At 37.7% G+C, this 27,161-nt stretch overlaps 1 protein-coding gene across 17 annotated transcripts in view; it reads right to left on the bottom strand.

Annotated features, from left to right (window-relative positions):
- Positions 1-27,161, bottom strand: part of STAU2 (staufen double-stranded RNA binding protein 2) — a 369,184-nt gene that overhangs the window by 93,253 nt on the left and 248,770 nt on the right. For 14 of the 17 annotated variants that reach the window (XM_073229703.1, XM_073229702.1, XM_073229706.1 and 11 more), the window contains one exon: positions 16,209-16,322. The exons of the other annotated variants lie outside the window; for them this stretch is intronic. In XM_073229703.1, coding sequence (XP_073085804.1) covers positions 16,209-16,322 — 114 coding nt within the window. The remainder of the gene's footprint in view (positions 1-16,208; positions 16,323-27,161) is intronic. 17 annotated transcript variants of the gene reach the window in all.

Raw genomic sequence — 27,161 nt, forward strand, 5'->3', positions numbered from 1 at the left:
TGTCTTTCACAGCACAAAAGTTTTAAGTTTTGATAAAGTCCAACTTACTTATTTTTCCTTTTATGGATCATGCTTTCAGGGTCGACTCTTAAGAATACTTTTGCCTACCCACAGTCATGAAAATTTCTCCTATAATTCACAAGTTTCTAAAGTTTTAGGTTTTACATTTAAATATAATATCCATTTGAAGTTAATTTTGTGTACAGTTGAGGTAAGGGTCTAAATTCATCTTTTTCACATGGATACTTAATTTTCCCAGTACCGCCTGTTCAGAAATCTATCCTTCACTATTTAACTTCCTTGGCACTTTTGTTGAAAATTGATTGAACATAAATTTAAAGGTTCATCTCTGGAGTGTTGAATTTGATTTTGTTCCACTGGTCTACATGTTCCCTTATGCCACTAACTTGAATAATGTATTTTTACAGTAATATTTGAAATTTAGTAGTATAAGTCTTCTAATTTGCTCTCCCTCTACAAAACTGTTTTAGCTATTTGCATTTCCTTAAAAATTATAGGATCAGCTTGTCAATTTCTAAAAATGAAACAAAACAAACAAAAAACCCTGTTGGGATTTTGATAGACTGCATTGACTCTATAGATCAATTTGAGGAAAACTGCCAAGTTAACAGGGAGTCTTTTAATCCATGAACACTGAACACTCATTTATTTTAGACCTCCAGTTTCTCTCAACTATGTTTGGTAGTTTTCAGTGTATAAATCTTAATACCTCTTTGGTTAAACTGATTCCTAAGAATTCTTTTTGATGATATTGTGATAAGAAAGTCTTCTTAAATTTATTTTTTTGATTATTTGTTCCCAGTATATAGAAATACAAATGAGTTTTGTGTATTGACTTACATCCTGTAACTTCACTGAACTTAGTTTTTAAGTCCTAGTAAGTTTTTTTGTGTGTGTGTGGATTTCTTAGGATTTTCTACATACAGGATTATGTTATCTGCAAACGAAGAGTTTTGTTCCTTTTTCCCAAGCCGTATGCCTTTTGTTTCTCTTTTTTCTGTCCTTCCCTCCTGCAGCCCCCTAATATCACACTGCATCTCTGCCATAACATTGAGTAGAAGTGTAGAGAACAGGCATCCTTGCTTTATTCTTAAACTTAGAAGGAAAGCACTGTCTTTCACCACTAAGATGACATTAGATGTAGCTTTTTCATAGATGCCTTTCTAAAGTTAAGGCAGTTCCCTCCTATTCCTAGATTGTTCAGAGTATTTAATCAGGAATGGGTGTTGGATTTTGTTAAATGCTTTTTCTTTGTCTACTAGGATTATCATGTGGTTTTTCTCCTTTACTAACATGGTCAGTACAGTAACTGATTTCCAGATGTCAAACCAACCTTGGCAATGGTGTTGAATCCTTTTTTTTTTTAATGTTGCTTGATGTTGTCCCACAGTTTCTGAGGCTGTTTCTTTTATTCTCTTTTCCCTCTGTTATTCAGACTGGATAATTCCTTTTGCTCTATTTTGAAGTCTGTGGGTTCTTTCTTCTGCCATCTCAAATCTGTTGTTGAGCCCTTTAACGAATTTTTCATTTCAGAAATTACTTCTCAATTCTAATTTGTTTGATCTTTTAATTTTTATCTCTTTATTGAGATTCTCTGTTGAGTCATTATCATTATATTTTCCTTTATTTGAACATGCTCTCCTTTTATTACTTGGACATATCTATTTTTCGCTGTTTTGAAGTCTTCATCTGCTAAGTCAAACATCTGGGCCAATGGCTTTTTTCCACTAAGTATTGTAAACCTTTCCTTTCTTTGCATATCTTGTAATTTTTTGCTGGAAACCAGAATTGTAGATATTATATAGTAGTAATTCTGAATCTTGATGTTCCTCCTACAGGATTACTATTGTTGCTGTGGTTTTCTTGCTTGTTTGTTAATTTGCCTAGGCTAAATCTGTGGAATTCATCTCCCCACAGCATGTAGCTGCTTGTATCTCTATTCAGTTTTTTAAAAATTTGTTATTGTTTTTATATTTAAACCTGACTTACTAGGGGTCACCCTTTTGTCTATATAGCCGAGTCAAACTATTGATCAGTGGTTGTGCTCAAATACCCAAAGCATCACCCTCTGTCAATGGATCTGCGCTTGGGTTGGGGAGCACATTCAAAATTCAGGTAATTCTCAAGTCTGCCTTGTCATTTACTTTCTGCCAGGCCCTTTCATCTTCTCTGCACATGCACAGAATTTCAGTCAGCCAGGAATGTGTAGATAGCTAGGGCTCTCTCTGGTCTCTCTTGCAGGTTTATGAAGCCTTCTGGTCAGCCAGCAATATGTGTTGAGTTTATCAAGGCCTCCTATCATTATATAATTTCTCAAATTTCCCTGGCTTGTCTGTTGATCCACTATTCATTCCAACCAAGACTGTAACTCAGGTTCACTGTGCTAGCCTTTCCCTTGCCACCAAGATGTATACTGTTATTCATAATGTCACTTTAAATCAAGTAAGGCCACTCCAGTGAAACTGCTGGTTTTCATGGCTTTTCTTGTCATTGTAGAGCCCCTGTGCTGACTGAGTATGAAATTGGGGAATGACAGCAGTTCCAAGCAGGAACAACACAGAATCCTACTTTTCTTACCTGAGGTTCAGTATTTTTTCCACGAGTAAACACGTCTCAATTTGTTGAATACCTTTGGTCAATTTCCAGTGTCCTAAAATTGCTGTTGTTGAAAATTTTGTCCAGTTTCAATTGTTGGTTTTGGAAAGATTTGTCCAGTTCTTACTCCAACATATTGGGAATCTGCCTTTAAAGAAGCTATTTTTAACTGCTCTGTAGTTTTCTCTCATACTCAGCTAGTCACCAAGGTCTGTTTATTCTTTCTCTGCAGTGTCTCTTTGGGAGAGTTGCCGTTTTCTCACCATTTTAAGAGACACACCCATCAAGGTAACCAGCAGTCATTCATTCCTGAATTCTGATGACAGAAACCTTCCTCTCCATCACAGTCAATCGTGTATCTGGCTACCAGATTGATCTTACAGATGTCAGCATAATCATATCCCTTGCTCTTGACTGAAGAATGGTTCTTTGTTGCAAAGAACATATAATTCATACCATTCAACCTAGCTGTCAAAAATGTACTCAACTGCCTTGATCTTATGCAACTTCATTTATTCCTGGGGCTCAAATCAAGTTGAGTTTTTCTAACCCAATATATTCCTTGACAATTTCGATGTTTCTATTTTTTCTCATGTTGTTTCCCCTATGTGGAAAGCCCTTATAATTTGTCTTTCAATTTTTAGTCTATCAACTTCTAAGAGAAGCTTAATTAGGTGAGCTGTTCTGCTCTTGATCATCTCTATACTTCACAGCCTTTCACTATTCATATATACATATATAGATTTTTAAAAACATTTCTGACAGTAAATCATGTTGCTTTGCAATCCATCCTCAATTGTTTCTGTATATGTTTTGTGGCTTTGCCAAAGTTTTTTCCCCTTTTAAGCAGACTTTTTTTAGAGCAATTTTAAATTCACAGTAAAATTGAGGATTAAGTATAGAGCATTCCCATTAACAATGTTTCCACCTTTTAATTACACTTAATTTAAGGGTTTTCTCAATTTACAAAATTGGAAATACTTCTTAGCACTTATTACAACAGTGGTGAACATAGAGCTTGTTCTTATTTCATGATGATGGAATGAATAAAATGCTTCTTGATTGCCTGTGGAAATTTTCAAAATTTTTTAAGAAAAATGATCACTTTAGGATATCTTCACCCCATCTCCTTCAAGAAATTAACTCTTACATATACCTCTGAAAGCAAAGGTGGTAGTTAACATATTTAAGAATTTGTATGGCATAGCCAGACAACAAAATATACAGTCCTGAAAAATCCTTTTACCCAAGAAATGATTTATTAGTTCCTAGATCATGGGGAGGTCCCAGAGGTCCTGATCATGAGGCCAGGATGGTAGGGGGTGAAATATGGAGCATCAACTATTTGCCAAATAGTATGAAAGTATTTAAACATCTTAACAATTGGTACAACCACATCAGGGGGCAAAGGCTAAATATCAGTTTATCAACAAGGTGATTTTATAATGGATTTTATAATGACTGTAGAGTATCCTCTCTCTGAATGGCCTTCAATCATGGGCAGTTTTGAATTTGGAGAGCAATATGAAGAAAACGAGTCTCTGAAAGGTAAGGTATACACGAGAATAAAAAATAGAAGCCAATGTCAAGGGTCAGTTAGACAGTACAAGATCAGAGAGAACAAGTGCTGGGAGGGCAAATCAAACTCCAAGGCAGACCTTGAGTAAGTAACAGGAGTTCACGATAAGGAGGTAGGGACTGGTCAAGCAGACAGTAAGGAAATGTTAGGGAAGGATTCCAGCAAACAGTGGTCTAGGAACCAGAAGTGTGTCAGCAATAAGGAGACTCTGACATCCAGGCAACTTCGTCACTCAGCTGAAATATTTGTTATGTTTCCTACTATGGCAAGAACCTATGTGAAGGCATGACCTCTCTCTACATATGAAGTAGGGTGAACCGGGTAGGAAGTTTACCAGCACACTAGTCTTTCCGAGTGAGAAATTTAAGTGTGAGTCTTTTGGTAGGGAGGTGATACCACTTACCAAAAGGTACCAGGTTTGCTGGGAGCACATCACAGCACCACTGATGAAGGGTAACAGAGACATTTTTTATCTCTATGTTGGCCCTTATTATTTAATTCACATATGTTAAATATTTTGGGGCTTCAAAATGTTTTCGAATTTTCTCCATCAGACAATGTTAAGAGAAGCAAATTAACTAAAGAGTATTTTAAAACTATGTGATCTGAGAGGGTATTAGCTGCCAACTTAGAAACAAAGAAAGCAGGCCAAATAACTATTAGCATGAAAGAATAAAACTGAATATTCTGACAAATAACCAGTAACTGGTTTGTTTAAAAAGAAATTTTGAAAATGGGGAGAAGCATGACTTAATTGACGGTATACTGCTAAGAGAGAGAATGTTTCTGTTTTTCAGTTTTAAATAGCATAATAAATCATACACAACACCATAATTTGAGTTTATGAGGAAGGTAATACTCTTTAGGCTATAAAAATGACCTCCAGTGGGCAATAATGCTCTCAAATCTGTGGCTTAGGGAACTATATTCCATTGATCGTCACTTTAAAAAATTCTATATAGATAGCAGTTTTCCAGTATAACCTTCACATCTATTTAGTCAATTATACACATATGGTATTTATTGGTTTAATAATGTATCTGGTTATGATTCATGAGTATGAACTCTTAACAGTAAGGTTGTTAGACTATTTCCCCAATGACCTCCAAATCAACATCAAATATATAGACCTACAGAATAGGAGGAATATTAAATTCCCACTTAAATAATTTGAATTTAGAATACTCAATTAAGAATTAAAGAACTACTGATGTGGAGTATGTTTGCATGTCCATAGCTAAACAAAGCTTATATTAGGGAGAAAAATCACACTTTAGGATTCAATTTAATTTGTCTCCTATGAGATCACAAACATGAAATTATCTTCAAAGAGATAATCTGTTATAAAACACTGAGCTATAGGTATGAATCAAATAATCACACTAAAAGAAGTACAGCTGAGAAAAGTCAGGTTTTTTAAAACCTAAAATTTCACATTTTCTGTTGACTAAAATAACTGTTATTTATCACATCAGGAAAAAATGTGGGAGAAGGAAAGCTGTAAGTTAAGTTCGTGGATTTTGACTATAGTCCAAAATTATTTTATAGGTCAAGTTAATAAGTCACTTGTGTGCACAGTATCACTGGAGATATGCAAACCTCTTAGAAATGTGCTCATGCTGTACTAAGCATAAATGAAATTATGAGTCACTTATAAAATACATAATATTCAATCTTCCCACTACCTTCCCCTATAACTCACTGTTGGTTCTGGAAACTAATTATATATCTGAAATGAAAGAATTGAAATATCACTATGGAAACAACAGAATTTATTACTTAAAAAAAAGAGTCCAGCTATGAAATGTTTCTAAATGGGACTTTAGAGAGGAGACAAAAGTAACCTTTGCTACAGGCGAACTTTCTTTCAATAGTGTGATGAATACAGATAAAGAAAAACTTATTCTATATGTCCTATATGAACATATAGAATCATTATATGGTTTCTATTTAGAGTGCATAACCATATAAATAACATTTGATACAAAACTCAGAAGGTAAATGCCTAATGTTTCTTCCTTCTAGTCCAGGGGTTAGAACAGCACACTTTTTCTGTGAAGGGACAGATAAAAAATATTTCAGGTTTTGCAGGCAATAAGGTTTCTGTTGTTAATTACTCATTTTTTGCTAATTAGAATGAAGGTGGCCATGGACAATACCTGAATGAATGGTCATGGCTGTGTTCCAATAAAACTTTATTTATGGGCACTAAAATTTGAATTTTCCTAATTTCACATGTCATGAAATGTGAAATCTCTTCTTTTGATACATCTTTTTCAACCATTTCAGAATCTAAAAATCCATTCCTAATTCAAGTGGTAGGCTGGAGTTGGCCTGTGGGCCAGTTTGCTGACTCCTGTTCTAATCCATCAATGAGTATAACTATCGTGTAGTGGGGAAGTCGTTCCCAGTGACTTTTCCTGCTGAAATATTTTTTGAGGATATAATTAAATAAATGATGAATGTTAGCTTATTGTAATCATTTTGCAATATATACATATATCAAATCATTATGTTGTACACCTAAAGCTGATAGAAAGTTATATGTCAATCATATCTCAATTAAAAAAACAAAAATAATGCTGTGCAAACTATTGGGCTAAATAGTGAAATATAAAATGTAAAGGAAAAAAAGGTATTATTGAATTCCTTAACCCTCTAACAGGTATTTCTAAAAATGGGAATTTTATATAACAAAGTTAAAAGTCAGAAGTAATTTTAGTCCTGTAATTATGGGATAAGTTTCATATAGAGGAAATATTTTGAAATATAAAAATCAACAAGTATGAAAGCACTTTCCCAAACATTAAAGTGATGTGCCATTTAAATATATCTCTTTTCACCTTATTTCACAAAAAGTAAACTAAAATCAAATTATGTTTTTAATTTTGGCAGCTCCAGAACCTCCTAGAAGCTGCCAATGGCAGTGACCATACTCTTTTCTCAACTCCCAATGGAGTTGAACTCATGGCTTGATAAGTGGAGAAGTGAAACAGCTGTAGTTTAAAACCCGTACAGAACCAATGTAATACAAAGAAGGCCAGAGCCTTATTACAGACAGCACTAGAATGACGACATGAGGTCTGTTATTATGCAATACCACTTAAGTGTGTCCTTTAGATTAACAAAAAGCTTTGTCTTGTGTAATTGTTGCTCAAAACTATGAAGTTCATGCCTCTCTGGATTCTGAGGAATGCAGTCCCAAAGTGAATACCAACTTGTGTATCACAATGCAGAAAACCAGAATCAGGAGGCAGACCCTGGAACCTGAAGACAGTCATTTAGGACACGGAGAAGGATAGAGTCATAAGCATGCATAGTCATATTCATGTTGGAAAAATTAAAAGCTACAACCAGATCAGTGGACAAATTAATGGACATAGATTTTTGATGGATTCTTAATGATAGTTACATATATTCAGAGGATATAAATACTCTAAAGTCCAACATTTCCAAGTACAAGGATGCTTTCACAAATAATGTCTGTATAAGGCCACCACCAGAGAAAGCATATGAAGCCACACATTCTATTTCTCTAGTTCTACTAAATCCAAGTCATTCTAATTTTCTTTGAAATTCAATTAAATTCCACCCTATAAACATACATCGAGTGCCTTCTAACTACCAGAGCATACACATGGTGTATATTAATGACTGCCCTACACCTCATGGAAGTCACTGCCCAGTGACCAATATGAAAAAAAATAATGGGAAAACAGTTTGGTAAGTGTCATAGTGGGATAATGCATAAAGCAGGTTTGAGGAAGGCTTACTGACTGACTGGAGTAACTTCTTGGTTGGATCTGATGGATACAACAATTAAAGTTCTTACAAGAAAGGAGAGTATGTCCCAGGCAGAGGAAACAGTGCAAAAGACAAAGATGCAAGGGCAGGTGAGATATGGCAACTCAATACTGCCAGTGCATAAAGCGAGGATGTAAGTTAGGTGCAGGGAGAGTGGTGAAAGATGAGACTGGAGAGATAGGCAGGAAAACCATCACAGTGGCCTTGGATTTTATCCTATAGACCTGTGCTGTCCAACACACATGTGGCTACTGAGAACCTTATGGGTGGCTAGTCCAAAATGAGATGTATGAATAAAAAGGTAAAATATTTCAATACTTTTAAAATAGATTACACACTGAAGTGAAACTTTAAATATACTGAGTTAAATAAAATACATTATCACGATGAAATTTACCTGTTTCTCTTTAGTTTTAAAATGGGTCTACTAGAAAATTTTAAATTATATATGTGGCACATAATCTCTCCTTTAGTAGCCCTTCTGGTTGATTCCTGCACAAGAATTCAAACTAGTAGTGATCTCATTTCTCTTGCCAGTGACTAGTTTGGCGATGGTACTGGACCAACCAATGGCCCAAGTATGAAGGAAAGATGGTTGGAGAAGTTCCTGATAGAGATGTCTGTGCCCCTACAAGGAGACACAAGAAGATCAGCTCTCTCATTTTCTTTTGCATGTCGCTATATTGCCAGAGACACAGAGAACTACTGTCGCCATCTTTCTATAAATGAAAGGATTAAACAGAGGATAGCATTGCTAAAATACAGAATAATCTGAGTCCTTGTTGACAACATTGAGCTGCTCTATCGGCCATCCCTGGAGTTCACCCTTCCTGTAGCCTTCCTGTTATGTGAGATAACAGGGTTCCTGATTATTTAAGCCAGTATGAGTCAGGTTTTCTGTTACCTGTAGCCAAAAAAACATCTTAGCTGATAAGACTTTAGTAGAACAGAATTACTTGAAGGGCAAGGGAGTATTATGTACTATTATTTAAAACTATCTACTACTACAGAAGTTCTGGACATAGTCTATAATCAATTTATATATTACTGTTGGGATAGTATATATTTAACTATGTGTGAAGGGTTTTTCTCCTTTAGCTTTAAATTATCATACAACTGTAAGACATGATGACATTATTACTCAGGCAAGAGACTTACTTAACCAGAAAAAAAAACTATGAGAGGATTTAATTAATTAAAAGTTGTAACAGAATACCCATTAAATTTATAAATTTTTACTCATAACAACTGTCCTTTCACTGAGGTATCTGTCTCGAATTCTAGTTAAAGCACACCCACTAGGAACAACTTGCTTGGCAGCACTAATCTGAACATAAGCCCTTAAACACACTGCAGCAAATGAAGCAAATATACAAATGCTATCATTTATACCTCACAGAGTTATTACATTTAAACAAAATAATGTACATAGAGCCTCACAATATTTAGTACATAGTAAACTCATTATACATAAATTTGGTTCTTCATTATTTTCCCTTATGAAATTGATTTAAAATATTTTAAATGATGTGTTAAACAAGTATTGTCCTTTATTTGATAATCTCACTTTGTGTTGACTGGAAGTCAGATTACAGCAAATACTAAGACACATATGTTAGATTCATTAGCTAATTAGTGCTTGGGTAGGTGGTTAATTTATTAGTTCATTCCTTTTTTTTAATTTTGGTATCATTAATCTATAATTACATGAAGAACATTACGTTTACTAGGCTACCCCCTTCACCAAGTCTCCCCCACATACCCCTTCACAGTCATGGTCCATCAGCATAGTAAGATTCTGTAAAATCACTACTTGTCTTCTCTTGTGTTGTAGAGCCCACCCTGTACCCCCCACATTATACATGCTAATCATAATGCCCCCTTTCTTTTTCCCTGCCCTTATCCCTCCCTTCCCAGCCATCCTCCCCAGTCCCTTGCCCTTTGGTAACTGTTAGTCCATTCGTGGATTCTGTGATTCTGCTCCTGTTTTGTTACTTCAGTTTTCCTTTGTTCTTATACTCCAAATATGAGTGAAATCATTTGGTACTTGTCTTTCTCTGCCTGGCTTATTTCACTGAGCATAATACCCTCTAGCTCCATCCATGTTGTTGCAAATGGTAGGATTTGTTTTCTTCTTATGCCTGAATAATATTCGATTGTGTATATGTACCACATCTTCTTTATCCATTCATCTACTGATGGACATTAAGGTTGCATCCATTTCTTGGCTATTGTAAATAGTGCTGCGATAAACACAGGGTTGCATCTGTCTTTTTTTCAGACGGGGCTACTGCATTCTTAGGGTAAATTCCTAGAAGTGGAATTCCTGGGTCAAATGGTATTTCTATTTCAGGTATTTTGAGGAATCTCCATACTGCTTTCCACAATGGTTGAACTAATTTACATTCCCACCAACAGTGTAGGAGGGTTCCCCGTTCTCCACAACCTCGCCAACATTTGCTGCTGTTTGTCTTTTGGATGGTGGCGATCCTTACTGGTGTGAGGTGATATCTCATTGTGGTTTTAATTTGCATTTCTCTGATGACAAGCGATGTGGAGCATCTTTTCATGTGTCTGTTGGCCATCTGAATTTCTTCTTTAGAGAACTGTCCATTCAGCTCCTCTGCCCATTTTTTAATTGGATTATTTGCTTTCTGTTTATTGAGGTGCATGAGCTCTTTATATATTTTGGATGTCAACCCTTTATTGGGTCTGTCATTTATGTATATGTTCTCCCATACTGTAGGATACCTTTTTGTTCTATTGATGGTGTCCTTTGCTGTACAGAAGCTTTCCAGCTTGATATAGTCCCACTTGTTCATTTTTGCTTTTGTTTCCCTTGCCCGGGGAGATGTGTTCATGAAGAAGTCGCTCATGTTTATATCCAAGAGATTTTTGCCTATGTTTTTTTATAAGAGTTTTATGGTTTCATGATTTACATTCAGGTCTTTGATCCATTTCAAATTTACTTTTGTGTATGGGGTTAGAGAGTGATCCAGTTTCATTCTCTTACATGTAGCTGTCCAGTTTTGCCAGCACCATCTGTTGAAGAGACTGTCATTCCCCCACTGTATGTCCATGGCTCCTTTATCATATATTAATTGACCATATATGTTTGGGTTAATGTTTGGAGTCTATTCTGTTCCACTGGTCTGTGTCTCTGTTCTTGTGCCAGTACCAAATTGTCTTGATTACAGTGGCTTTGTAGTACAGCTTGAAGTTGGGGAGCGAGATCCCCTCCACTTTATTCTTCCTTCTCAGGATTGCTTTGGCTATTCGGGTCTTTGGTGGTTCCATATGAATTTTTGAACTATTTGTTCCAGTTCATTGAAGAATGCTGTTGGTAATTTGATAGGGATTGCATCAAATCTGTATATTGCTTTGGGCAGGATGGCCATTTTGACGATATTAATTCTCCCTAGCCAGGAGCATGGGATGAGTTTCCATTTGTTAGTGTCCTCTTTAATTTCTCTTAAGAGTGTCTTGTACTTTTAGGGGTATAGGTCTTTCACTTCCTTGGTTAGGTTTATTCTTAGGTATTTTATTCTTTTTGATGCTATTGTGAATGGAATTGTTTTCCTGATTTCTCTTTCTATTAGTTCATTGTTAGTGTATAGGAAAGCCACAGATTTCTGTGTGTTAATTTTGTATCCTGCAACTTTGCTGAATTCCAATATTAGTTCTAGTAGTTTTGGAGTGGAGTCTTCAGGGTTTTTTAGGTACAATATCATGTCATCTGCAAATATTGACAGTTTAACTCCTTCTTTACCAATCTGGATTCCTTGTATTTCTTTGTTTCGTCTAATTGCCGTGGCTAGGACTTCCAGTACTATGTTGAATAACTGGTGAGAGTGGGCATCCCTGTCTTGTTCCCAATCTTAGAGGAAAAGCTTCCAGCTTCTCCCTGTTAAGTATGATGTTGGCTGTGGGTTTGTCATATATGCCCATTATTATGTTGAGGTACTTGCCCTCTGTACCCATTTTGTTGAGAGTTTTTATCATGAGTGGATGTTGAATTTTGTCAAATGCTTTTTCAGCATCTATGGAGATGATCATGTGGTTTTTCTCCTTCTTTTTGTTGATGTGGTGGATGATGTTGATGTGGTGGATGATGTTGATGGACTTTTGAATGTTGTACCATCCTTGCATCCCTGGGATGAATCCCACTTGGTCATGGTGTATGTTCCTTTTGATGTATTTTTGAATTTGGTTTGCTAATATTTTGTTGAGTATTTTTGCATATACGTTCATCAGGGATATTGATCTGTAGTTTTCTTTTTTGGTGGGGTCTTTTGGTGGGGGTTTTGGTATTAGGGTGATGTTAGCTTCATAGAATGAATTTGGAAGTATTCCCTCCTCTTCTATTTTTTGGAAAACTTTAAGGAGAATGGGTATTATGTCTTCTCTGTATGTCTGATAAAATTCCGTGGTAAATCCATTTGGCCTGGGGGTTTTGTTCTTGGGTAGTTTTTTGATTACTGCTTCAATTTTGTTGCTGGTAATTAGTCTGTTTAGATTTTGTTTCTTTCTGGGTCAGTCTTGGAAGGTTGCATTTTTCTAAGAAGTTGTTCATTTCTCCTAGGTTTTCCAGCTTGTTAGCATATAGGTTTTCATAGTATTCTCTAATAATTCTTTGTATTTCTGTGGGGTCCATCGTGATTTTTCCTTTCTCGTTTCTGATTCTGTTGATGTGTGTTGACTCTCTTTTTCTCTTAATAAATATGGCTAGAGGCTTATCTATTTTGTTTATTTTCTCGAAGAACCAGCTCTTGGTTTCATTGATTTTTTCTATTGTTTTATTCTTCTCAGTTTTATTTATTTCTTCTTTGATCTTTATTATAGCCCTCTGTCTGCTGACCTTACGCCTCATTTGTTCTTCTTTTTCCAATTTTGATAATTGTGACATTAGACTATTCATTTGGGATTGTTCTTCCTTCTTTAAATATGCCTGGATTGCTATATACTTTCCTCTTGACTGCTTTTGCTGCATCGCACAGAAGTTGGGGCTTGGTGTTGTTGTTGTCATTTGTTTCCATATATTGCTGGATCTCCATTTTAATTTGGTTGTTGATCCATTGATTATTTAGGAGCATGTTGTTAAGCCTCCATGTGTTTGTAAGCCTTTTTGCTTTCTTTGTACAATTTATTTCTAGTTTTATACCTTTGCAGTCTGAGAAGTTGGATTTCAATCTTTTGGAATTTACTGAGGCTCTTTTTATGACCTAGTATGTGGTCTATTCTGGAGAATGTTCCATGTGCACTTGAGAAGAATGTGTATCCTGTTGCTTTTGGTTGTAGAGTTCTATAGATGTCTATTAGGTCCATTTGTTCTAGTGTGTTGTTCAGTGCCTCTCTGTCCTTACTTATTTTCTGTCTGGTGTATCTGTCCTTTGGAGTGAGTGCTGTGTTCAAGTCTCCCAAAATGAATGCATTGCATTCTATTTCCTCCTTTAATTCTGTTAGTATTTGTTTCACATATGTTGGTGCTCCTGTATTGGGTGCATATATATTTACAATGGTTATATCCTCTTGTTGGACTGAGCCCTTTATCATAATGTAATGTCCTTCTTTATCTCTTGTTACTTTCTTTGTTTTGAAGTCTATTTTGTCTGATACTAGTACTGCAACACCTGCTTTTTACTCCCTGTTGTTTGCATGAAAGATCTTTTTCCATCCCTTGACTTTTAATCTGTGCATGTCTTTGGGTTTGAGGCGAGTCTCTTGTAAGCAGCATATAGATGGGTCTTGCGTTTTTATCCATTCTATTACTCTGTGTCTTTTGATTGGTGCATTAAGTCCATTTACATTTAGGGTGATTATTGAAAGATATGTACTTATTGCTATTGCAGGCTTTAAGTTTGTGCTTACCAAAGGTTCAATGTTAGCTTCTTTACTATCTTACTGTCTAACTTAACTTGCTTATTGAGCTATTATAAACACTTTATTTCTCTTCCTTCTTATTCCTCCTCCTTCATTCTTTATATGTTGGGTGTTTTGTTCTGTGCTGTTTTTAACAGTTTATCTGGTATACAGAATGATCATTCCAGGCATAACTCCATTCATTCATCCATCTTTCCATTCGTTCATCCATACCTTTGACACATTTCCTAAGAGTCTCTTTTTTATCTTAAGATTTCATGCATATTTGTCATCTATAATGCAGCTGTATTGGCATTAATATAAAAATATCTTTATTTACTTACCATTGAGTAAAACTGACATTCTAAATATATGTAGTATAAGACCGCCATGTACTGTCGTGCAGGCTGTGCACTGTGCACTGTAGTTACTGCAGACTTGGACAGCTATAAGGCACCTTTTTTCTGGTATGTAAAGGTGCCATATGGGCTAACACTAGCCAGCGACTTTGAGTACCCTGGCACAAGCATGCAGCAGCTTCATTACTTTATTCATGAAGAAGCCAAGTTAAGTTCCAAGAGGTGAAGAGACAAGGTGCCACAGCTGGCTCATGGCAAATTTGGGTTTGATCCTAATCTCCATTCCCAGTCCAGTGCTCTTTCACCACAGCATGCCACCCCTGCCAACAGTGGGTTGCTTTACTCAGGTGTATGGGTTTCTAAGGCACTCTAAGGCTCAGCCTCAGGCAAGACTTTTGCAGGATGGCTATCTCATGCTGTGCTTGCCATTTTTTTTTCCATGAATGGATTTATAGCTGAATACAGCAGTAACTATACTTCTTGGCAAATATTCAAAGGGGTGAAGTTCTTAGACTGTAAAGTCCATGAGAACAAGAACCAGGAACCATGTCTAACATTCTTACGTTGGCACCTAGCATATGGGCAAGTTATAGTTTTTATACAGAGAAATGTAATATTTTCCATAAGCTAGTTTAGGTCACATCCCTTAGGTTCCTGCTGCATTCCCCTCGGCAGCTAGGGCATATGTCAGTGCAGAACTCTGAGAAGCACTGGAATGATCATTAACCTGTTTCCCAGATCCATATGCCATTAACTGTTTATTATTGGTTGGGCTCATTCAACCAGGAGCAGGAAGATCAGTTATGGAATCACAAAATGGTAGCACTGGAAGAAATCTTATAATACATCATCTAATCTGACTCCCTCATTTAACATTCCAGGAAACAAAGCTCCAAAGAGAAGACAGAGCCACCCAGGTAGCTGCAGCTAATTTATACCATAGTTTCTAAAACTCAGATTTTCTGACCTATTAGTTGCTCTTTCCTAAACACCACAATACCTCACCACCAACCAATAAATGATGACTGGAAATCCACAAAGTCAGAGACATCATGAACTAGAGAGGTGTGCCTTTAAAAATGTTTTCCAAGATCTTCTTTGAGTCGGACAATAAACCATGTGCTTCAGAAGATAGACTGCCCTGCTCTTGTGTTGTCTCCATGTGAGGGCACTACTAAGATAGAAGGCAAATCTATTAGGAAGGCAAGACTGTTAGAAGTCCTCAAACTTACTGGGAGAGGGAAATGAAAGTGGGTTATGGATGTTCTGTATGTAAATAGTTCATTTAGAAAGCATAGCTGGTTAGTCGTACAGTAAACTGTATATGTCTATTTTGACTCCAAAGTAGAAATTCAATGGCCGGGTCTATAGTTTAGTCTATTCTGATGATTATTTTAATTGAGAATATGCATTATCTTATAAACAGGATATATACTTTCAAGCTGCCATCTAAACAATCAAAGGGATTTGTTTATTAAGAAATGTACTTTTCAGATTTTTAGCTTTATTTCAGAAATAAAACAGGAAAAACACTAGAACTTCATTTTAATAATATCCTAAGTTATGGAAGTTAGCTGACGGTTCCAAAAGTCCACATTATATACAGTCTAGCATACTAAGCTCTTCAACAGGACTCAATGAATATAGGACAGTGAGACTCCAGGGTTATCTACAGTATTTCATTAGCTCTTCCTCCCATACATAACTATAAAAATAATATTTGTAGGGTAATTATTTCATCCTTATGGGAGAATTCTGTATATAATTCATAAATTAATAATCTGCAAACCAGAAGTCTAAAATAATTTAAATCTCCTAAAATACAGTTTCCCAATGGAAACATTTTTGATTTTTCAAAGGTCTAGCAAATGGTGCTGGTGCATTATATATTAGGGAAAGCAAGCTGTATGTGTACACAGAGCTTCCATTCTGATGGTCACTGATTTCTTAGCTGGACTATAATGCAGCAAAATGGCAGTGGCACATTATACCTGATCATGGGTGGCTTCAATGCAGCTTCCAATAGCATGGAAAGTCATCTGCACAGGGGCTAATGTCAGACAGGTCACACACTCTTTGCCACTTTGTCTATCACAGTAGTGAACCTATAACAGAACACACGCAGTCTGCTGAACACCACTTGTAAGGAGGAGCCAGATACAATAGGTCCTTTTCAAAGGGTCTAGATTTCAAGACAAATTCAGGTAATTTATGCAGAACATACTTCAAATATTTAAAATCTTATCAGGACTTTCCAGTATCTATGGAAAGCTTATTACTTCCATTTTAAGTACCTTTGAAGTTTTACGAGTTTAAGAAGTGCTTTGCAAAATGCTTTATTAAAGGCAACAGATACATTTATTTTTGGAGCTATAAAAACAAAATAAAATAAATAAAGGCAATAGAAAAATTCACAACAGCTACAACTATCTTTATGGTCCAGCTTTTCATAATGCATAATGCATAATGCATAAAGAACTCAAGGGTAAGTGTAAGTTAAAGTTCACTTTATTCCAAAAGAACTTTGTCAACCTGAGTTTCTCTCATCTGTGATTCTATGTGTATGTGACTGTGATTTAAATGGTAGTGACACTCTTCTATTTCTATTATGGCCTTTATAAAACTACTGTTGAATGTGTGTGTGTGTGTGTGTGTGTGTGTGTGTGTGTGTGTGTGTGTGTACATATATATCTCACTATATCATGTTCAGCTTGAAATTTTGACATTACAATCAAATCGAATTAAACTGAGATGATTTGTAATGTGCAGACCAAAATAAAGTTACCATTTTTCTTTCAGTTCAAATACAACCAACCATTATTAAAACCACATGTACGACGCTCCATATCAGAAGTAAATGGGATAAATCAGAAGCGTGAGTTCATCTTCCCCCTGGGAACATTTCCATCCTCCCATTTAATCTTTTTCAAAAAATTTCTTTCAAGCAGTGTTTATTTTAATCCTAAGCTAATAAAGTAAAAATAGCATTGCTTTTATGACAAATTAATGAAAATATGCCTATAGAATGGGATTCTTACTAATTATATCACAGGGAAATTTGGTTTTATTAGCTACTACCTGCCCAATTTGTTAAATGTGTGTAGATTCAAGGTAAAAGCTTAGGTGAAAATCTTGAATTTCTGAGGAAGAAAATTAAAACACATTATTAGTTTCTTGCCTGAGGTTTAATTCTAATAGCTGTGTAATATCCATATAACTATCATAGATTATGGTCCACATATATTTTGTCATGTATAATATAGATCTGACTGAAAATGACATTATGAATCCCAGTTTAATGGTTTCATGATTCAACTTTTTAAAACTGGTAGGGTTGTGAAGATTGGTTATCAGTTTCCGGGAAGCAGGGAAACTTCCTGGAATCTATAAAAAGTAGTTTTAGAGTTCATATCAAGTCAATATACAAAGCTTTATTTCTAAAGTAACTTTAAAGATTTTATTATAAAAACATTTTTTTCCAACTTAATTTGGAGAAAAGACTTGACAATGGTTCTAATTCATGTACTATACCTCCTGAACAAATTAAAAGGCCACTCAGTGTATAGGAGTTCAACAATGTGGAAGTGTTGTTTACTATGCATCAGCTAAATGTGAGGGAAAATGAAACATCACATAACGGGTTTATGAAAAAGTCAATAAATGGTGACATCATAACAGCTTCAGTTCACAGCCATTTATGGCACAGTTAAAATATTATGTCTGATATACTGCTATTATAAAACATGCTTTTAAAAATGAAATATAATCACCCTTTGACATCAATGGAAAGTCTATAGGAAAGGCATGACACTCTCCTAAACAACCAAATTGATAGTGAACATGCTTATATGTCAGCCAACTTACTGCAGTTTAGTCTTTCTTCTAGAGAAATGAAAATTAGAAAGGACAGAAGTATGACAAGACAATTCCAGCAGAAAACATAAGCTTCAACCTTCATTTCTGTCAGTGGCTTGGATACTACTACTCAAAAATTAAACTTTTCTTCTAACTGCATACTGTGAGCCTGAAATACCCTATAAAATTCTATGCATTCTGTAGGCATTCAACATTAGTGCACACATATAACTCATATACAAAAGATAAAGGTACCAAGTTTGCATAAAGAAAATATCAAAGCATCAGTGACTATGACAGACTGCTAATAGTACTCCAGTATTCTTCTACACAGTAATTCTTAGCTGGGCATTCGAATGCTCAGAATAAAGACCCTATTTCCCAGGTTTCCCTGTAGCTATGACTAGCCATATGATAGAGTAGAATGTAAATGAAAGAATTCTGTGATAGCTTCCTGGACACTTTAAAAAGAGACTTCAAGATCTTGCATTTCTTCCTTGTCCATTTTGTCAACCTGCTGCTTGGAACATGGGCATTACCATCTTTGACTATGAGGACAAGGGCTGAAACTTAAGAGGTAGTAGAGTAGTGAGTTGGTAGGAATGTGGGGCCCTCAAGACTTCATGGAACAAAACCATCACCCTACCTCTAAACTGCATGCTTTATGGACCTTTACATGAAAGGAAAACAAATATTTATTTGGTTTAAGTCACTGCACTTATTATCACCTAACCCCAGAGGGATTTTTCATGCTGCTACAGAATCAAGATCAGGACCCCCAGTCAATGACAAAAAGACCTCTAAAACACTGCCAACTGTTAGGACTAGTCCTTATTCCTGTTCCCCACCTCCTTAGTAAGAGTCTGCAGAACTGGTCCAACCATAAAGAACACAGAGGAACTAGAGAGGGAAGGGAAGTAGAAGGGAGTCACCTTGACTGTCAGCCTAATGAGGAACACTGTGTTTCCAGGGAGTCGGGAAGCTCTAAGAAAATAGCTGATACAGAGTGGGAGTGCCTATATGAAAGGGAAGCCGACATCTAATTCCCTCACAGTGAGCTTGCTGCGAATTACACCTGTAGGTCTCCTCTGAAAAGAAATCTTGACTGAGTCTAATGTATGCCTCTAGCAGTTTGAAACATTTGAAAATACAGACACTGAGTCTGGAGATATCAGAGAGCCTGTTGAAACATTCCTAGGTACACAGCAAACCTGAAAACAAACATGGAGGAAGGGAGACGTGCTCACCCCAAATCTCCACGGCTCTTGGAGGGAATGAAAGAGAATCTCAGCAGCCAATGGGCTACTCAGGCCAACCAAAGAGACACCTATTAACAGAGGGGGTCAGGGACATGGACCACTGGTAAAACCCAAAGGAAACAAGGCTTTCCCTCAGGGACAGAGGGAATTGGGAGCAACTGAATACTGCTTCACGAAAAGCAACACCATCTACATGGGAACCAGCAGGGGATGAAGCGAGACTAGGGTGGCATCTTCCCTTGCCCGAGTCTCCCTCCAAGTTCCCCAACATCGGAGGAGTTGGGCCATGGAACAGAAGCAGAGTATGAAGCAGAGTATCAAGCGCCCAGCCCATCAACTGTAAATATTAAAAGCTGCTAGAGTGAGAAAGCAATCAGTGTACACCCTCCCTCCTCCAAGTGTCTTGAGCCAAAATGACAGTGGGATAGGAGCTTGGAATTTTATGGTGAAGTGGACTAGACTTTTAAAAACTAAAGGTAACCAGAAAACTATGGAATTTGCCAAACATATCATAAAGGAGCACAAATGGGAGATCTGACAGAGAATCGAGGAAATCAAATGACTGGAGAAATACAAAATCACCTCATGTTTGTACCTTCACTGCACTGAGATTGCCCAATAAACCAGATAAAAGAAACATTTAGGAAACCATTGCTTTAGGACACAATTTCAAATTAAATAAAGTAGTAATTATAGAGATAAAAAGGCCCTAAAGAAAAAGTTACACTTAACACAATCATAAATACAAGTTTGATACGACTCTCTGCAGGTATATATTTTCTTCTTACACATAAAAACATTAGAATTCAAATAACTGTGAATTAAAAAAGATAATGTGTGAATGACATTTCAAAATTCATTGCTCTCAATCTAAAAATGCTTCCTATGATTCAAAGCAATAACCGAAGTCAGGAATTCTAGAACACTAGGCTGAAATAATCAGGGTAATATAATTCCATCATGTTCTATAATACATGTATCTTCAGGCTTAACAAGGAAAAGTCTTTCTTTTACAAGAGTGTGCTTCTACAAACACAAAATTCCAATATCCAATGTCGTAGGACCTTGATTTTGATTAAAGAAAAACAAGGATAATTTTAGAAGATAACAAAAGTCATCTCCTAAGTTTGACATCAGTTTATAGATCATATCATTTTGCTATTCTTGACACTTAAATGACAGCAGCTCATCTTGATTTTTACAATGTTGTAGCATTTATTCTGAATTTATAACACTATCAACTACTATAAATTGACATTTTTTCTTTCTCATGGATTTACAAAAATTGTCCCATTAAAAGATGGGTCAGGGGGGCGGAGCCAGGATGGCGGCGTGAGTAGAGCAGTGGAAATCTCCTCCCAAAAACACATAGAGCTATGAAAATATAACAAAGAAAAATCTTCCTAAAATAGAGACCACAGGACACAGGACAACATCCAGACCACATCCACACCTGCAAGAACCCAGCGCCTTGTGAAGGGGGTAAGATACAAGCCCCAGCCCGGCGGGACCCGAGCGCCCCTCCCCCCGGCTCCCGGCGGGTGGAGAGAAACCGGAGCGGTTTTTTTTTTTTTTTTTTGGCGAGCGCTTTTTGGAAGCCTTAGAGGGACAGGCCCCCGTTGCTGGGGAGGCAGGGTGGCGGGACCGGTGAGGAGGTGCCTGGGAACGGCGCCGGAGGACAAAGAATATCCCGCGTTTCTCCCTGCGAGACCGGGGGGCGGGTGCCTGAGACCGGTGCCTGAGGACGGAGGAGGTCGCGCGTTTTTCCCCTTTTTTTTTTTCTCTTTTTGGCGAGCGCTTTTTGGAAGCCTTGAAGGGACGGGGACCCCAGTGCTAGGGAGGCACGGTGGCGGGACTGGTGAGCGGGTGGCTGGGACCGGCGCCTGAGGACAAAGAATATCCCCCGTTTTTCCCTGCGGGACCAGTGGGCGGGTGCCTGAGACCGGCACTTGAGGACAGAGGAAATCGCGTGTTTTTCCCTTTTTTTTTTCTCTTTTCTGCGAGTGCTTTTTGGAAGCCTAAAAGGGACAGGGACCCCGGTGCTAGGGAGGCAGGGCGGCGGGACTGGTGAGCGGGTGCCTGGGACCGGCACCTGAGGACAAAGAATATCCCGCATTTTTCCCTGTGGGACCGGTGGGTGGGTGCCTGAGACGGGCACCTGAGGACGGAAGAAATCGCGCGTTTTTCCCCTTTTTTTCTCTCTTTTTGCCGAGTGCTTTTTGGAAGCCTTGAAGGGACAGGGACCCCGGTGCTAGGGAGGCAGGGCGGCGGGACTGGTGAGCGGGTGCGTGGGACCAGTGCCTGAGGACAAAGAATATTGAGCGTTCCTTCCCTGCGGGACCGGTGGGTGGGTGCTTTTTGGAAGCCTTGAAAGGACAGGGACCCTGGTGCTAGGGAGACAGGGCAGCAGGACCAGTGAGCGGGTGCCTGGGACCGGCACCTGAGGACAAAAAAAAAAAAAAAAAAAAATCGCTTGTTTTTTCCTTTTTTTTCCTTTTTTTTTTTTCTCTTTCTTTCTGTTCCCTCTCTCATTGTTGCTGTTGTTGTTTTGGTTTGGAGAGTGCTTTTTGGAAATCTTAAAGGGGCAGGACAGGTCACTTAGACCAGAGGCAGGGAATCTGGGGATCTCTGGGCACTCTAACCCCCTGGGCAGCAGGGAGCACAGAGGCCCCTTACGGAGATAAATAGTCTCCTGGCTGCTCCCCCTCCAACGGGGCTCCACCATTTTGGAGGAACAGCCCCAGCCAGGCCAAGCCCACAGCAACAGCGGAAATAAACCCCAAAGCAACTGGGCAGGAAGCAGAAGCCCTGTCTGCGCACAGCTGCCCAGTACAAGCCACTAGAGGTCGCTATTCTCCCAGGAAAAGGCTACAAATCAACAAGAAGGGAAGCTCTCCCAGCTGTCACTTGTACCAGCTCTGCAAACTATCTCTATCACCATGAAAAGGCAAAACTACAGGCAGACAAAGATCACAGAGACAACACCTGAGAAGGAGACAGACCTAACTAGTCCTCCTGAAAAAGAATTCAAAATAAAAATCATGAACATGCTGACAGAGATGCAGAAAAAAATGCAAGAGCAATGGGATGAGATGCAGAGAAAAATGCAAGAGCAGTGGGATGAAGTCCGGAAGGAGATCACAGATGTCAGGAAAGAGATCACAGAAGTGAAACAATCCCTGGAAGGATTTATAAGCAGAATGGATAAGATGCAAGAGGCCATTGAAGGAATAGAAGCCAGAGAACAGGAACGTATAGAAGCTGACATAGAGAGAGATAAAAGGATCTCCAGGAATGAAACAACACTAAGAGAAATATGTGACCAATACAAAAGGAAAAACATTCGTATTATAGGGATACCAGAAGAGGAAGAAAGAGGAAAAGGGATAGAAAGTGTCTTTGAAGAAATAATTGCTGAAAACTTCCCCAAACTGGGGGAGGAAATAATCGAACAGACCATGGAATTATACAGAACCCCCAACAGAAAGGATCCAAGGAGGACAACACCAAGACACATAATAATTAAAATGGCAAGGATCAAGGACAAGGAAAGAGTTTTAAAGGCAGCTAGAGAGGAAAAGGTCACCTATAAAGGAAAACCAATCAGGCTAACATCAGACTTCTCAACAGAAACCCTACAGGCCAGAAGAGAATGGCATGATATACTTAATGCAATGAAACAGAAGGGCCTTGAACCAAGGATACTGTATCCAGCACGACTATCATTTAAATATGATGGTGGGATCAAACAATTCCCAGACAAGCAAAAGCTGAGGGAATTTGCTTCCCACAAACCACCTCTACAGGGCATCCTACAGGGACTGCTCTAGATGGGAGCACCCCTAAAAAGAGCACAGAACAAAACACACAACATATGAAGAATGGAGGAGGAGGAATAAGAAGGGAGAGAAGAAAAGAATCTCCAGACAGTGTATATAACAGCTCAATAAGCGAGCTAAGTTAGGCAGTAAGATACTAAAGAAGCTAACCTTGAACCTTTGGTAACCACGAATCTAAAGCCTGCAATGGCAATAAGTACATATCTCTCAATAGCCACCCTAAATGTAAATGGACTTAATGCACCAATCAAAAGACATAGAGTAATAGAATGGATAAAAAAGCAAGACCCATCTATATGCTGCTTACAAGAAACTCACCTTAAACCCAAAGATAAGCATAGACTAAAAGTCAAGGGATGGAAAAACATATTTCAGGCAAACAACAGTGAGAAGAAAGCAGGGATTGCAGTACTAATATCAGACAAAATAGACTTCAAAACAAAGAAAGTAACAAGAGATAAAGAAGGCCACTACATAATGATAAAGGGCTCAGTCCAACAAGAGGATATAACCATTCTAAATATATATGCACCCAATACAGGAGCACCAGCATATGTGAAGCAAATACTAACAGAACTAAAGAGGGAAATAGACTGCAATGCATTCATTGTAGGAGACTTCAACACACCACTCACCCCAAAGGATAGATCCACCGGGCAGAAAATAAGTAAAGACACACAGGCACTGAACAACACACTAGAACAGATGGACCTAATAGACATCTATAGAACTTTACATCCAAAAGCAACAGGATATACATTCTTCTCAAGTGCACATGGAACATTCTCCAGAATAGACCACATACTAGCTCACAAAAAGAGCCTCAGTAAATTCCACAATATTGAAATTCTACCAACCAATTTTTCAGACCGCAAAGGTATGAAAGTAGAAATAAATTCTACAAAGAAAACAAAAAGGCTCACAAACACATGGAGGCTTAACAACATGCTACTAAATAATCAATGGATCAATGAACAAATCAAAATAGAGATCAAGGAATATATAGAAACAAATGACAACAACAACACTAAGCCCCAACTTCTGTGGGATGCAGCGAAAGCAGTCTTAAGAGGAAAGTATATAGCAATCCAGGCACACTTGAAGAAGGAAGAACAATCCCAAATGAATAGTCTAACATCACAATTATTAAAACTGGAAAAAGAAGAACAAATGAGGCCTAAAGTCAGCAGAAGGAGGGACATAATAAAGATCAGAGAAGAAATAAACAAAATTGAGAAGAATAAAACAATAGCAAAAATCAACGAAACCAAGAGCTGGTTCTTTGAGAAAATAAACAAAATAGATAAGCCTCTAGCCCAACTTATTAAGAGAAAAAGAGAGTCAACACAAATCAACATAATCAGAAATGAGAATGGAAAAATCACGACAGACTCCACAGAAATACAAAGAATTATTAAAGACTACTATGAAAACCTATATGCCAACAAGCTGGAAAACCTAGAAGAAATGGACAACTTCCTAGAAAAATACAACCTCCCAAGACTGACCAAGGAAGAAACACAAAAGTTAAACAAACCAATTACAAGCAAAGAAATTGAAACAGTAATCAAAAAACTACCCAAGAACAAAACCCCGGGGCCGGACGGATTTACCTCGGAATTTTATCAGACACACAGAGAAGACATAATACCCATTCTCCTTAAAGTGTTCCACAAAATAGAAGAAGAGGGAATACTCCCAAACTCATTCTATGAAGCCAACATCACCCTAATACCAAAACCAGGAAAAGACCCCAGCAAAAAAGAAAATTACAGACCAATATCCCTGATGAATGTAGATGCAAAAATACTCAATAAAATATTAGCAAACAGAATTCAACAGTATATCAAAAGGATCATACACCATGACCAAGTGGGGTTCATCCCAGGGATGCAAGGATGGTACAACATTCGAAAATCCATCAACATCATCCACCACATCAACAAAAAGAAAGACAAAAACCACATGATCATCTCCATAGATGCTGAAAAAGCATTTGACAAAATTCAACATCCATTCATGATAAAAACTCTCAGCAAAATGGGAATAGAGGGCAAGTACCTCAACATAATAAAGGCCATATATGATAAACCCACAGCCAGCATTATACTGAACAGCGAGAAGCTGAAAGCATTTCCACTGAGATCGGGAACCAGACAGGGATGCCCACTCTCCCCACTGTTATTTAACATAGTACTGGAGGTCCTAGCCACGGCAATCAGACAAAACAAAGAAATACAAGGAATCCAGATTGGTAAAGAAGAAGTTAAACTGTCACTATTTGCAGATGATATGATACTGTACATAAAAAACCCTAAAGACTCCACTCCAAAACTACTAGAACTGATATCGGAATACAGCAAAGTTGCAGGATACAAAATCAACACACAGAAATCTGTAGCTTTCCTATACACTAACAACGAATCAATAGAAAGAGAAATCAGGAAAACAATTCCATTCACCATTGCATCAAAAAGAATAAAATACCTAGGAATAAACCTAACCAAGGAAGTGAAAGACTTATACTCTGAAAACTACAAGTCACTCTTAAGAGAAATTAAAGGGGACACCAATAAATGGAAACTCATCCCATGCTCATGGCTAGGAAGAATTAATATCGTCAAAATGGCCATCCTGCCGAAAGCAATATACAAATTTGATGCAATCCCTCTCAAATTACCAGCAACATTCTTCAATGAATTGGAACAAATAATTCAAAAATTCATATGGAAACACCAAAGACCCCGAATAGCCAAAGCAATCCTGAAAAAGAAGAATAAAGTAGGGGGGATCTCACTCCCCAACTTCAAGCTCTACTACAAAGCCATAGTAATCAAGACAATTTGGTACTGGCACAAGAACAGAGCCACAGACCAGTGGAACAGATTAGAGACCCCAGAAATTAACCCAAACATATATGGTCAATTAATATTTGATAAAGGAGCCATGGACATACAATGGCAAAATGACAGTCTCTTCAACAGATGGTGCTGGCAAAACTGGACAGCTACATGTAGGAGAATGAAACTGGACCATTCTCTAACCCCATATACAAAGGTAAACTCAAAATGGATCGAAGACCTGAATGTAAGTCACGAAACCATTAAACTCTTGGAAAAAAACATAGGCAAAAACCTCTTAGACATAAACATGAGTGATCTCTTCTTGAACATATCTCCCCGGGCAAGGAAAACAACAGCAAAAATGAGCAAGTGGGACTACATTAAGCTGAAAAGCTTCTGTACAGTGAAAGACACCATCAATAGAACAAAAAGGAACCCTACAGTATGGGAGAATATATTTGAAAATGACAGATCTGATAAAGGCTTGACGTCCAGAATATATAAAGAGCTCACACGCCTCAACAAACAAAAAACAAATAACCCAATTAAAAAATGGGCAGAGGAACTGAACAGACAGTTCTCCAAAAAAGAAATACAGATGGCCAAGAGACACATGAAAAGATGCTCCACATCGCTAATTATCAGAGAAATGCAAATTAAAACTACAATGAGGTATCACCTCACACCAGTAAGGATAGCTGCCATCCAAAAGACAAACAACAACAAATGTTGGCGAGGCTGTGGAGAAAGGGGAACCCTCCTACACTGCTGGTGGGAATGTAAATTAGTTCAACCATTGTGGAAAGCAGTATGGAGGTGCATCAAAATGCTCAAAACAGACCTACCATTTGACCCAGGAATTCCACTCCTAGGAATTTACCCTAAGAACGCAGCAATCAAGTTTGAGAAAGACAGATGCACTCCTATGTTTATCGCAGCACTATTTACAATAGCCAAGAATTGGAAGCAACCTAAATGTCCATCTGTAGATGAATGGATAAAGAAGATGTGGTACATATACACAATGGAATACTACTCAGCCATAAGAAGTGGAAAAATCCAACCATTTGCAGCAACATGGATGGAGCTGGAGAGTATTATGCTCAGTGAAATAAGCCAAGCGGAGAAAGAGAAATACCAAATGACTT

This window comes from Manis javanica, chromosome 2, assembly GCF_040802235.1.
Source record: "Manis javanica isolate MJ-LG chromosome 2, MJ_LKY, whole genome shotgun sequence".
Lineage (NCBI taxonomy): Eukaryota > Metazoa > Chordata > Mammalia > Pholidota > Manidae > Manis > Manis javanica.